This window comes from Leucopleurus acutus (genome assembly GCF_964270905.1).
Source record: "Leucopleurus acutus genome assembly, chromosome: 18".
In the NCBI taxonomy this organism is placed as follows: domain Eukaryota; kingdom Metazoa; phylum Chordata; class Mammalia; order Artiodactyla; family Delphinidae; genus Leucopleurus; species Leucopleurus acutus.
In genome coordinates, this window is record NC_139160.1 from 64083616 (window position 1) to 64098482 (window position 14867).

Below are 14867 nucleotides of genomic sequence, written 5' to 3' on the forward strand. Positions count from 1 at the left end.
ACAAAGAAACTCTGTACCCATTAAACAACAACACCCAATTCCCCTCACCCAGTCTCTGGTGACCACCATCCTACTTCCTGCCTTCATTGATCTGACTACTCTAGGAACCTCATATAAGTGGAATCATACAGTATTTGTTCCCTTTATGTCTGACTTATTTCATTTAACCTGTTGTCCTCAAGGTTTATCCATAAGTTGGAATTTTATTCCTTTTAAGGCTGAATAACATTTCATATAAGTGGAATCATACAGTATTTGTTCCCTTTATGTCTGACTTATTTCATTTAACCTGATGTCCTCAAGGTTTATCCATAGACTGGAATTTTACTCCTTTCTAAGGCTGAATAATATTTCATTGTTAGGGATATAGCACATTTGTTTACCCATTCATCTGTTACTTTCATTATGTAAAAGACGCTGAGGAAGAATAGAGGGTCTCAGAGAAGCAGACGAATGAGACTTGACTCAGAAAACGAGGTGACTTTCACCAGCCACATGACGGAAGGGAAGGGTCTCTGAGGTCGAGGGGCAGCGTGCGCACTGGAAGCAGGGAGGACGTGATACACTGGGAGAACCTACACACGACCCAAGTGCAGGGGGTGTATGTACATCAGGACTTGAAGCTGGAGGGGCAGGTGCGGGGAGCTTCCTGCCACCATGTCTGTTCTCATTTAGCCTCTTTTTCAAGAGCTTGTCCTGGTCCCGCCCGAGGGACTGATCTAATCAGCATGCACACAGCAACAAAAACAGAGGCAAATGGCTGAAACAAACCTTTTCTCTCGATTTAATGAGGGCTGTCAGGTGCTTCAATACCAGAGGCCCATCTAAGCTGTACGAGAAGTTCACATTGTCAAAGACGACCACTCCTTCCTGGGGCCAGGACGGTGGTGGGCGTTTCTGGTATTCCCAGGGTGCTTCTTTTTCCAGATCTGTATATTCAATCACCCTTTCTACTGAAATCATCTGAAAGATATGACATCACATGAGTTAGGAGCGGAGGGTCTTGTTTATGGATGTTCAAAGACTGTGAATGAGATGCTCTGCATTTATATTATTATATCTGCTTTTATATAATGAAGAATATCTCAGGTCTTAACACCCCCAAAAGACAGAAGTAGTAGTTTGATGAGGATACTGATGATTTGTAAACTTGTTCATTGTCTTGTAACACTTTTATTACGGCTACTTTCTTCAACATTATATTAAAACGAAAAGAACTAGAGAAATGAATACTATGATTTCACTGATCTAATTTTTGCATATGAATTTTAAAAAACAGAGAATTTTGTCAATGAAAAGAATATGTATGGACGCCCACCAGTAGCATTTTGCTACAGAAGGGTCATCTGTTATAGATGAATAGAAATGCATAGTCAGTACACCTCATTTTAATAATTAGTTACTTTCTTCTCTGTTAGAGAGCGAAATAGAAAAGTTTCATTTTCATCATTTTTCTCCCTTTAGGAAAAATTGAAAATATTCGAAACAGCAGAGAATTTACATATTGACTAAGGCCTTCTAAACAACTATAACTTGATAGTACATTCAGAGAGAAGGGGCACCAGTAGATTCAGGTGTTCAACACATACAGGAAAAATTCTCAAATGGGGAGGGTGGGCAATAATTAAATTAAATGAATTAAACAAATAAACCTCAAAACACTAAATTCTCCTTTCACCAGGAATGAGGAATTACCCTAGCTTATATCTTCTCCAGGATTTCAGAACCTCCCTCCTACAGAGACATTTATTATATTTGAAGACAGCTTGTGATGAATATAAAACCTGCTGACATGGCATACATAAGACTGAGAAAAAGATGTATATATTTTATTTTAAATAAATTGTAAACAGATGGAGGAAGGATCTAACAAACCCTGTTAGCTATGATGTAAAAAAAAAAAAAAAAAAAAGAAAAGTTTTAAGATTTTTTTTTTTTACATAAGAATTGCCTTTATGTGATGTAACGACAAGGAGACCTGAATAGGCTAAAAGGTAAATGTTACCATATTTTCAACTTCGGCACTTTGCCTTACGCACCACTGGAACATCCCCATGAGCGTGAGGGCATAGGACAGCGCCAGGCCAACCTGGCCGGCATCCAAAGCTAAATGAGGAAGAAGAAGGGGAATAACTTAGTTCCATCCTAAACCCTGAGTTGGGATCCTACTGTCTCTGTACCAAGACTTCTTTATAATATTTAAAACACTTGCACATAACAACAGCATTACTTATATTTTTACTACCTGTTGATTGAGACCATGATACAACGAAAAGAAAAAAGAAAAAACAAACAAAGAAAAAAAACTATGAACTCAGAAAACTATTAAATAAGTTTATTAATCCCGACAGGATTGACATACACTTGACAGTATTATACAGGCGAGGAATCATGTCATCATTCAGGCTTTCGTCATTATGGTTTCAAGGACCATTATGTAATTTCACTTTGTATGCCCAACGCAGCCACAGTTGGAAACCACGAAAAACAAGTCAATAGGTTCTGAGAGCCAGTACTTTTAAATCTAAAATACTGCTCTCATTGTTCCATCATTAAACACTATGATTCAGTGTTGTTACTATGGAATAGTTAGGGATGGTGAATTCACGCCACACACACCATTACCTGCTCATCTGGTACCCACACAGCAGAGGATACTGTTCTTTCCTACAGAGAATACTTCTCACCTCAGTACACCAGGAAGCTACAACCAAGAGATCCGAGGAGCCTGAATGCCATAAGCTTGACAAAAAGCTTAACAGCAAACTTGGTCCTCTCCTCCTAACACTAAGACGCTATCAGGAATGTTCAGAAGGTCAGTTGCTAGAGTTGTATAGACTTCAACCCATTTAAGAAATATAAAAGGATCAAAGCCCTCATCAAGACATCTCATTAGGGCTTCCCTGGTGGCGCAGTGGTTGAGAGTCCGCCTGCCAGTGCAGGGGACACGGGTTCGTGCCCCGGTCCGGGAAGATCCCACATGCCGGTCCGGGAAGATCCCACATGCCGCGGAGCGGCTGGGCCTGTGAGCCACGGCCCCTGAGCCTGCGCGTCCGGAGACTGTGCTCCGCAACGGGAGAGGCCACAACAGTGAGAGACCCGCGTACCGCACACACACAAAAAAGACATCTCATTAAAGGCCTCATCAAGACCCAAATGACTCCTCTACAAGGGCCACACTGGAAAACCACACGCTGCAAACACTTTAATACAATTCATTAGAACCAAATGGTATATGGGATTAGACAATGAGCCAAGAGTTTAAATTAATAACTGCAAACGAAGCTATAAATTGTAATCATAATACAAATAGTTATTCACATCTGTACTTACTTTTTGCCAGAATCAGGGACCCAAAAGCAACAACAATGACAAAGATGGCACAGATGGCATCCAGACGCACAGCGAACCATCGGGACGTAGTCAAAAACAAGAACCAAGCCTCTGGATTTGTGAAGTATAAGAAGCATAATGAATAAGCAGAAGTATCATGGAGGCTGCTTCTAATGAGGGAGAGCACTTTGCGCAGTTGAGCTACAACAGATTTTTACACAAGGTAGGACAGCAAAGTTACATACTCAAGCAACCTAGAGATCACGAAAGCTAGGTTCTGACACAAGACAACGTATGGTATACATAGCTATCAGTCCAGGGGCTTTGTGGGAAGAATGTACTAAAACCTTCAACCCACAGGTTATAAACAGAACTATGATCATAATCGCGAACACAGAGAAATGGTCTCGTTGGTGTGTTTCTTACAGTTCTGGGCCTCAACACGAGGCTCATCCTCTCACAGGGCTGACTGCTCCTAGTTCTCTGCTGGCAGAGAGCGCAGCTCACACTGTTTCCAGCACCTTCTGCACTTACTGCAGGCCCTGCACAATGTTTATTCTTAGGAGCCAGTATCCAAACGACCATCAGCTAACAGGATCTGCATGTGGCTTTCAAAATGCCATTTTCTCTTCAAAATACAATAAAGATTGGAAAGTTGGGCCAGGATTTTATTGACTTAGAGGGACTTCTGGGTGGCAAATCTGATAAGAGAGAAATTATTTTCCTTCTTCAGGTCTGCCACCCTGTATGCTCTGAAAAGAGTCAGCAGGGGCTTCCCTGGTGGCGCAGTGGTTGAGAGTCCGCCTGCCGATGCAGGGGACACGGGTTCGTGCCCCGCGGCCAGGAGGATCCCACATGCCGCGGAGCGGCTGGGCCTGTGAGCCATGGCCGCTGAGCCTGCACTCCGCAACGGGAGAGGCCACAGCAGCGAGGGGCCCGCGTACCACCCAAAAAAAAAAAAAAAAAAAAAGAGTCAGCAAATTACAGCCTGAGGGCCAAGAATGGCCACAACCTGCTTTTGTAAATAAAGCTTTACTGGAACACAGCCATTTGCTGACGTATTATTTTTGTCTGCTTTAGTGCGGTAATAAAGAGCAAAGCTGGAATTCCCTGGTGGCGCAGTGGTTAAGAATGCTCCTGCCAATGCAGGGAACACGGGTTCGAGCCCTGGTCCGGGGAGATCCCACATGCCATGGAGCAGCTGAGCCCGTGCGCCACAACTACTGAGCCCATGATCCTAGAGCCTGTGCTCCACAACGAGAGAAGCCACCACAATAAGAAGCCTTCACACGGCAACAAAGTGTAGCCCTCGCTCACTGCAACTAGAGAAAGCCCATGTGCAGCAAGGAACACCCAATGCAGTCAAAAATGAACAAATAAATAAATAAATATTTTGACAATTCAATTGTTAAAATAAATAAATAGCAAAGCTGAGTAGTTGCAACAGAGACCGTGTGGTTCTTTGCTTAAAAAAAATAAAATCTGTTGACACCCTCCCTAAACGGACAGAAGGCCACAGGGCACCTTGACGGAAGGACAATGCAAGCCAGTGAAGGGAGAAAAGCAGGGGTGTGATGGGGAAGAGGAGAGCACAGAGGGGAGGCTGAGAGGAAGGGCTGGGGAGGCGCAGAGAGCGGTGTGGGCCGGCAAGGCCACCTGACAAGGACTCAAGCCTCAGAAGGCAGCACCTCCCATCCTCTGAAATCATGTCCAGAAACTTACAGACCTGAATGCAAGTCCTGGTGTGCATCGAACAGTTCCTGAAACCTCTCTTCGGCTTTGTACGCCCGGATGGTCCAGAGTCCTTGGAGAGATGATGATAAGTGGGAAAATACTGGGCTCCGAGCTGGGGAAGCAGAGACAGACAAACGACAGAGAAAGTCAGGGAGACTCGATGCAAAGAAATCCACCGCCTTCCAAGGGGCAACACCCAAGGGCTTCCTGGAGGGCTTCCTGGAGGAAGGGGGATGACGCCCCTCTTCGGGAGAAGATCCTCCACGTGACCCTCCAACTCTTGCTCACACTAAGCTTCACTTTTATGACCTGGACATGAAAGATCTGACCTAGATTTAGATAGTGAACCTCCATACTAACTCAATCATCAAGGTCCTCCTCAAACAGGGCCACATCCCAAATTCTTCCCTGACATCCCTCCAGGTAGAAATTACCTGGAGGTAATTACCTGTTCACTAATTTTTGGTTCAGTATCATTTTAAAATTTAATTCTCCGTCAGAGTCCCTCACCACGCTGAATTTTGATGAACTATCTGTGTGTTGTCTCCACCTAAGATTAGAAACTTAAGGGCTGGCACAAGGACAGAGGCGAGATAAGTAAGGGGAACGGATAGTCTGCCATCTCCTTCTATCCTGGGAATCTTCCTACACCTATGCCAAGAGTCTCTTTGTATGCCACGGAGCACCTGGGCGTCACACGGCCCTTGTGCCCAGAGGACCCATGCAGTCAAGGGGTCTTTGAATAGTTTCGACTTCCGCTCTGGGAACCTGATGGATGTTTTTATAGCTGCCCTACTGGATACTTGAGGCATTTGGAGGCCACTGTGGTATGTGACACTGATGTCACTCTTTTAGACTCTGACAGCAGCCATTCTCTTTTTAGTGACTATGTATTGGTGTGGGGCCTCGTGTCACATGACCAGCCATTTGTTTCCTGGCATCTTCTCTAAGAGCACACTGAACACGAGCACCACGGTCTGGCTCCCGCACATCAGGGAACAGGTGGGTTGTAGGTTGCTGGGCAGGGAGGACCCCTTTTGGTTTTCATTCCCTGCCGTGAATGAGGCAACTTGCTTTCTTTGTGGGCAGATTCTGAGCCTGTGACCTTTCTGGGAGGAGTGATAACTTGTGCTTTATCAGCAGGAAATACTGACATCACTTTGTTACCCGTGCATCTCCTAGAAAAGACATTAGTTCTACCATGATGAAATATTGTATTTTTAAGAAAAGTATTTATGGAGTAGATGCTCTGTGTGAGGAAGCATGTCATGAACAAGACAGAAACAGTCCCCTGTCCTCACGGTGCTCAATTCGTCCTCCTCGTGCTAAAATGCAAAGCTGCAGCTGACCCGCCACCAGCTCCATTTGCCTTAAGGGCCACATGGACTCACAGTGGCCATAATATCTAATTACCTAATGTTAACTTAGTGAGAAATTCCAGAAGACAGAGTCTGCAAAATTTCAGGGGTCTGGTCCATTACAGCACAAACGGAAGCCAGGCTGAGTTGCCATCCCAACCCGAGAGCCCCGGGTACTCACTTGTAGATTCAAGGCGTTTCACATCCCTTGACGTCTGTAAGAAATATCTCCGGAGAACAAAGAAAATGATGCCAAGGGGAACCAGGGGTATCGCAATCCAAGGAATCACCGAAACCGCCACACCCACCACACCAATCACTTGTAGAAATGTCTGGAAGAGTGAAAACAGATACAGTGGCCTCTTTATCCAGCATTCTCTTCAAAAATAACCTTTAATGGGCTGTTTTGTTAGGATTAAACTCCTTTCTTCGAAGGACATGTTGGAATGGTAAGGAATGCTTTCCCGTCCAAAGAAAGAAGAGGGGCTTCCCTGGTGGCGCAGTGGTTGAGAGTCCGCCTGCTGATGCACGGGACATGGGTTTGTACCCCGGTCTGGGAAGATCCCACATGCTGCGGAGCCCGTGAGCCATGGCCGCCGAGCCCGTGCGTCCAGAGCCTGTGCTCCGCAACGGGAGAGGCCACAACAGTGAGAAAAAAAAAAAGAAAGAAAGAAGAAAATTATAGGTGTTGCTCATGATATTTATTGCACGCTTACCATGTGACAGAGTTTTTCTGAAAAATATTTATTTATTTGTTTGTTTATTTATGTATTTTTGGCTGCGTTGGGTCCTTGTTGCTGTGCACGGCATTCTCTAGCTGCGGCGAGCAGGGGCTACTCTTCGTTGCGGTGCGCAGGCTTCTCATTGCAGTGGCTTCTCTTGTTGAGGAGCACAGGCTCTAGGTGCTCGCTCGGGCTTCAGTAGTTGCGGCTCGTGGGCTTTAAAGCGCAGGCTCAGTAGTTGTGGCGCAAGGGCTTAGTTGTTCTGCTTCATGTGGGATCTTCCTGGACCAGGGCTCAGACCCATGTCCCGTGCATTGGCAGGTGGATCCTTAACCACTGTACCACCAGGGAAGTCTGACAAACACTCTTAATCTAAGCAAAAACTGGGATATACCAACAACATGAAAGGATGGTGATGGGAATTAAATGAGATACTGTATATAAAGTGCTTAGCAGTTCATATATAACAAATATAAAGTCTAACTCCCTTAATTGTGTTCTAGATTCAAGGAGCCAGGAGAGATGGGATGGTGTATTCATAGATTTATGGACCCAAAGAATCTTAAGAATCCCATGAGGTTGGACCCTGTCAGTTCATTCTAACGACTGGAGCAGCTTAGTACCAACCAAGGACATAGCAGAGCAGGTGCTATTTTTCCTAGGTGTGGTAATGATGTCACCTGTACCAAAGTGACTATGGCTTTTCTCTGGCCACAGAGAAAACTTGAATGTGAGGTCTATTCTGTTTGAAGACACACTTTTTAAATAATATGAACAATAAACCTGATCCGTACTACAATTTCTGTCCCCTCTGTATTTTCTTCCCAACTCTAGGCCTTCCAAAGATTGATAACCTTAGGAGAATGGAGGCAAGTCACCATTTTTTGAGATGTTTCCTATTCTATATCCTTTTTTTATTTCAAACTTTGCTTCTTATTAGTGGAAACTTACTGCTCTGAAATTGCTGAGCATTTCTTGGAGACTAAGGGGAAAAAATGGTAGACCTCTGAGGCACCAGAGCAAACCTGATGAAGAAGTATATTCCAAACAGAAGATCAATTTGACATTTCCTCTTTCATGCACCATGAATTGGTGAGTTCATATCAATGAAAGTACAAAAGCTACATTTTGTAAACTAGTGAATCCCAGGAAATGTAACTGTGTCCACCCGAGGTCACCCTTCTTGGTGGAACAAAGCAGCCTTGGTGGAACAAAGGATGTCGGGATGACTCAGGCAGAGGGCACTGTCACCACCACCTGCGGAAGGGAGGTCTAATGAGCACCTCTCATCCTCAGAAATGATGCTGTCCTGTGAGCAGCTCTTTCTGACAAACCACACTATAAGCTAAGTGAATTGTTAATCGAGTATAGAAAAACAGTAAAGGAAAAAAAAAAAAATAATGCTGTCTGGAAAATGTTAATGGTTTTGTTTAAAAACCTCCCCATTCAAACAATGTGAAAACTAAGATAACTGCTGTATTGCTAGTGCCCATGGCAAATTTCTTCATGATACTGAAGAAATTCCACGAGTCTCTAGATCTGGTTGACAACCAAATAAATGGTGGTTATTACCGCACCCTCCAAATTACCAATAATGGATGACATTTCATGAGGCTCGCCATGGGTCCCACCTCTCTAGTATTTCACAAGCATCACTAATTTCATTCTCCTATCACATCTGAGTAGGAGAGATTATGCTTTCTGTTTACAAAGCTCAGAGAGGTTTGGGAGTTTGCTCGAAGTCAGAGAATTTACTCATTTTGTTCCCGAGCCTGTTCTTTTAATTTCTGCCTGATACAGCATCCCATATACAGATAAAACTCATAATAAAAAAATTAAGATCTAAATATACTCCCCTTTTATAATTTTCCCCATTTATTTGCATTCTCTCCCATGCAGGGGCCAGTTCTAGTTTCCTAGCTAACTAGAGCCTGATCAGCTCACACAGCAGACTGATCATTAAAAGGTCTTAAAAATGATTGCTCATAGAACACACTAACATGTTTTAATAATCACTGTTTAAATTTTTTTTTAAAGTTTCATAAGAAAGCATAAAATACAACATGACTTAATTTTAATAAATACATAAACCCCAAGAACACACACATGAGGTTGAGGATTTTATAAATTCAATGTATACACTTGGATTAAAGTTCCCCCAGGAAGTCTCTAAGTCTAGAATTAACACTATATTCTAATATGGCAGACTTTAACATATTCCTTTCACAAGCACAGTGTGAAATACGAGGGCCTGTTTGCCTGTTTGGCATTTAAAGTCCAAATTGCTTACAGTCCTGTAGGAATTCCTAGGTATCTCTACCCACATGTCACTTTAAACTTAATTCCATGGGATTCTGTTCCTGCCAGTCTCTGTGAAGCTTGTGCCAAAGAACATGCTTTCTATAAACACCAGTAAAAATGTATTCTTCTTACTTTATGCAAACAAATATGCCATCCATACTTCTGGCTCACCCCATTCTTATGTGAACTCTCTCACTCACTCTTATATTGGGCACAATGTGAAATATGTATTTAATCATAAAATCACTTAATAAGTAGACAGGACTTTTATTATCTGTTTACAGGATTAAAAATAAAATGAGGATCATTAAGACTGTTAACACCCCAAGAGAATTGCAAATCTTTGAATTTTGCTGTCAGTCAGACTCCTAAGAATTATATTCCAAGTTGTGATAAGTACAAATCGTCCAGATTGCCTTAAACTATTACTGATTTTTGCAGAAAATATGACTCAAGTGCAATAAACAAAGCAAGATTCACTTCTTGGCAAGAAAATACAGCAAGATCTTCTTCTGATTTAGGGAGATTAAAAAATGCCCAGTTTTTGATCAGTAAGCTGTTTATTGATGTGGGTGTGGGAAAGATTCTTCTACCTATTTATTCTGGAAACATATCAGATGAAAAAAAAAAGCCTTTCAATGAAATGACTATCTCATCAATTGTACTGCTAGCTCACCCAGGGTTCTCGCAGAGGCAGTGAAATCCTGAACGCCTCCACGAAGCTCTCTAAGTATTAAGAAATAGAATGTAATTTCTGGGACTTCCCTGCTGGTCCAGGGGGGTTAAGAATCTGCCTTCCAAGGCGAGGGACGTGGGTTCGACCCCTTGTCCAGGAACTGAGATCTCACATGCTGTGGGGCAACTAAGCCCGCGAGCTCTGGAGCCCGGGCGCCACGACTAAAGAGAAGCCCACATGCAACAACGAAGAGCCCACGTGCTGCAACGAAGAGTTGACACAGCCAAATAAAGACATAAATAAATAGTTTTTAAAAACACAAAGCAATATAATGTAATTTCTATGAAACAATACTCCTTACCCTTCAATCACAGGATAAACAGAAGCAAAGGGAAATCAGTGCAAGCTCCTAAACTTAATACTAACCCTAGAGTTAATGTTGAGTCTGCAGGTGTAAGGTGATATGGTACCTTGCATGTCTAAGGGAGTCTACAGAGCAGCTCTGGTTCCAGACCCCTCCTTTATCACATTTCTTTTGACCTCACCCAACCCAATTAACTCTTTTATACAAGAAAATGATAAAAAGTGGTGTATCTTATCTCTATGATGAGATCCATACACACTCTAATATTAATAAAGCTTTTCTAAACCTGTCCTTTCCTTAGGATTCACCAATCATGCTTTTCATCCCTCAGTTGACTGCCTTAGATCTTTTCAGATCCACACTAGCTGTGGAACCTGTGTATTCCTTCAGGTAGCCCTTAATCCTGAGTCACAGTTAACTCCACTAAAGAGTGAATGGTGGGGTTTGGTTTACAGTTTCTTAACCAACACAAGAGAAATGATTAGGGAAACAGAGTGCACTTCTCCCTTCCTTTGTGTTCAGCAAATCTCAACGATCAATAGCTTCCTTACTAACCTTTTTCAGTGTTTGAGCTTATTGTGAAATTCAAGACTACAGTGCATCTATTTCCTATGTTTGAAAAGCACAGCTTAGAAATAACATCAAATAGAAGTGGAAATAAAATGTTGAACAATGTACCCCACATAAAAACTAACCAAAAGAAAGCCGGAGTATCTATCTAACATGAAGTTAGAAAGGATTCCTAGAAATAAAGGAAAACATTTCATAAGAATAAAGGGTCAATTTTATCTAAAAGATATTTAAAAAAATCCAAACTTACATAATCCTAATAACACAGCTCACTAATGTATAAAGCAAAATCTGACAGAACTCAGTAGAAACAGACAAAGCCATACCCATAGTGGGAGACTGAAACCCACCCATCTCAGAGACTGATAGAAAAAGCAGATAAAAATCAACGGAGATAGAAAAGATTTTAAAAATGTCATTAATATATCTGACCTAATTAGGAACTATACAACACGGCAGTCAGTGATTACATAAGACATTCTTTTCAATTGCATATATCCTATACTATAAAGCAAGTATCAACAAACTTCAAGGGACAGAAATTGTACAGAATATATTCTGACCTAAGCAGATTTAACAAGAAATCAATAACAAAAAGGTAACTAGTATGTCACTAAATATTTGGAAGTTCAATAATACATTTCAAGGTATCATCTAATTCAAAATTACAATAAAATTACAAAGAATTTTGGCATAAAAGAAAATGAATATCTACAAATTAAAATTTGAAGGCTGCAACTAAGGTGCTTAGAGGTAAATTTATAACTTTAAACATTTTTTTTTAAAGGCCACAGAGTGTACATGGGAAATCTCTGAATCTTCCTCTTAATTTCACTGTGAACTAAAAACTTGCTGTAACAAAAAAAGAGTCTTATTTAAAAAAACAAAAAGGAAGTATAAAAGTCAAGGGTCGGGCTTCCCTGGTGGCACAGTGGTTGAGAGTCCGCCTGCCGATGCAGGGGACGCGGGCTCGTGCCCCGGTCCGGGAAGATCCCACATGCCGCGGAGCGGCTGGGCCCGTGAGCCATGGCCGCTGAGCCTGCGCTCCGCAACGGGAGAGGCCACAACAGTGAGAGGCCCGCGTAAAACAAAAAAGGGGCGGGGGATTACCATTAACGTGAATTAAAAGAGAATAACACAAGAGATATCACAGGCACTAAAGACGGGATATAATGAGCATTGTGCTCCTAAACTTAAAAATACAATGCAAACTTCTTGAAAAACCACATACAAAGACTGACAGAATACGAAACAGAAGATCTGAATACTTCCATATCAATCGAAGAATCTGACTCCATAATGTGAAAATTTCCCGCCAAAAACAGACCTTAGGTCTATAGGGCTTCACAAGTAGATTGTGAAAAAAAGTTTTACCAAATTCTTCCAGGGAATCTGACTCCAGCATCATCATGATATAAAAACCACACAAACACATTAAAAGAAAAAAGCTACAATCCTAACTGTCTTAGGAGCACTCAACAACATACCAATAAACTGAATCTAACAACATAAAAAAAGCAGTATTTCACAATCAGACTTGGCTAGGCAAGTCAGAAATCCACAGGGCCAGCTGTTACAAACGACAGGCTGGAACTCTTGGGCAGGAGCCAATGCTGTTATCCACAGGCAGAACTTCTTTCTATTCAGGGAAGCCTTAACTCTTAAGTCCTTTCAACAGACTGAATCAGGCCCACCAAGACTATCTAAGATAGCATTCCTTAAAGTCAACTGATTAATCATATTTATAAAATATCTGCACAGTAACACCTAGACTACTTTGTGACTGAATAACTGGAATGCAGCCTGGTCAAATTGACACATAAAACTGACCATGGGAGTGCCCTGGTGGCCTAGTGGTTAGGATTTCGGGCTTTCACTGCCCTGGCCCGGGCTCAATCCCTGGTTGGGGAACTGAGATACCACAAGCCGCAAGGTGCAGCTAAAAAAAAAAAAAAAAAAAAAAAGACCATAACAAAACTATCCATTTCCCATGTCTTTTTATGAGGACTGCATAACTCTGATACCACAAAACCTGGCAAAACATTTAAGGAAAAGCAAATTATGAACCAAGATGCCTCATGAACAACAGATTCAAATATTCTTGGCAAAACATTAACAAATTGCATACAATGATACGTAAAAAAAAATATATATGGTACACATTAGGACCAAGTGGAGTTTATTCTAGGAATATAAGGTTAATGTAACCTGCAAATATCAATCGGTATAATATACCACATTAAAAGATTAATGGTGAATAATAATATAATTATCTGAAGAAATGTAGAAAAATATTAGTCAAATTTTAACACCTATTCTTGATTTTAAAAACAGTAAAATTCTCAGGAATTTAGGAATTAAAGGAAACATTCAATCTACCTAAAAAAATTGCAGTTAACATCATTCTTGATGGAAAAATATTAAAAGATTTTATCTTAAGAGAACAAGAATGTATTATCACCTTTTTTCAACATTGTACTCAAACCTCTAGCCACAGTAAGGAAATAAAACTAATAAATATTGGAAATGAAGAAGTAAAATTGTTAGGATTAAAGACCTAAATGTAAGGCCAGAAACTATCAAACTCTTAGAGGAAAACATAGGCAGAACACTCTATGACATAAATCACAGCAAGATCCTTTCTGACCCACCTCCTAGAGTAATGGAAATAAAAACAAAAATAAACAAATGGGACCTAATGAAACTTCAAAGTTTTTGCACAGCAAAGGAAACCATAAACAGGACCAAAAGACAACCCTCAGAATGGGAGAAAATATTTGCAAATGAAGCAACCGACAAAGGATTAATCTCCAAAATTTACAAGCAGCTCATGCAGCTCAATAACAAGAAAACAAACAACCCAATCCAAAAATGGGCAGAAGACCTAAATAGACATTTCTCCAAAGAAGATATACAGACTGCCAACAAACACATGAAAGAATGCTCAACATCATTAATCATTAGAGAAATGCAAATCAAAACTACAATGAGATATCATCTCACACCAGTCAGAATGGCCATCATCAAAAAATCTAGAAACAATAAATGCTGGAGAGGGTGTGGAGAAAAGGGAACCCTCTTGCACTGCTGGTGGGAATGTGAATTGGTTCAGCCACTATGGAGAACAGTATGGAGGTTCCTTAAAAAACCACAAATAGAACTACCACATGACCCAGCAATCCCACTACTGGGCATATACCCTGAGAAAACCAAAATTCAAAAAGAGTCATGTACCAAAATGTTCATTGCAGCTCTATTTACAATAGCCCGGAGATGGAAACAACCTAAGTGCCCGTCATCGGATGAATGGATAAAGAAGATGTGGCACATATATACAATGGAATATTACTCAGCCATAAAAAGAAACGAAATTGAGCTATTTGTAATGAGGTGGATAGACCTAGAGTCTGTCATACAGAGTGAAGTAAGTCAGAAAGAAAAAGACAAATACCGTATGCTAACACATATATATGGAATTTAAGAAAAAAAATGTCATGAAGAACCTAGGGGTAAAGCAGGAATAAAGACGCAGACCTCCTAGAGAACGGACTTGAGGTTATGGGGAGGGGGAAGGGTGAGCTGTGACAGGGCGAGAGAGAGTCATGGGCATATACACACTAACAAACGTAGTAAGGTAGATAGCTAGTGGGAAGCAGCCGCATGGCACAGGGATATTGGCTCGGTGCTTTGTGACAGCCTGGAGGGGTGGGATAGGGAGGGTGGGAGGGAGGGAGACGCAACAGGGAAGACATATGGGAACATATGTTTATGTATGACTGATTCACTTTGTTATAAAGCAGAAACTAACA

The 14867-nt window shown here is 41.5% G+C and overlaps 1 protein-coding gene across 2 annotated transcripts in view; it reads right to left on the bottom strand.

Moving 5' to 3' along the window:
• Nucleotides 1-14867, bottom strand: part of ABCC4 (ATP binding cassette subfamily C member 4 (PEL blood group)) — a 207886-nt gene that overhangs the window by 39852 nt on the left and 153167 nt on the right. For both annotated transcript variants that reach the window (XM_082859518.1, XM_082859517.1), the window contains exons 21-25: nt 6607-6757; nt 5060-5179; nt 3334-3444; nt 2006-2106; nt 772-963 (exon numbers count right to left, since the gene is read on the bottom strand). In XM_082859518.1, the coding sequence (XP_082715644.1) occupies nt 772-963; nt 2006-2106; nt 3334-3444; nt 5060-5179; nt 6607-6757 (675 nt within the window). The remainder of the gene's footprint in view (nt 1-771; nt 964-2005; nt 2107-3333; nt 3445-5059; nt 5180-6606; nt 6758-14867) is intronic.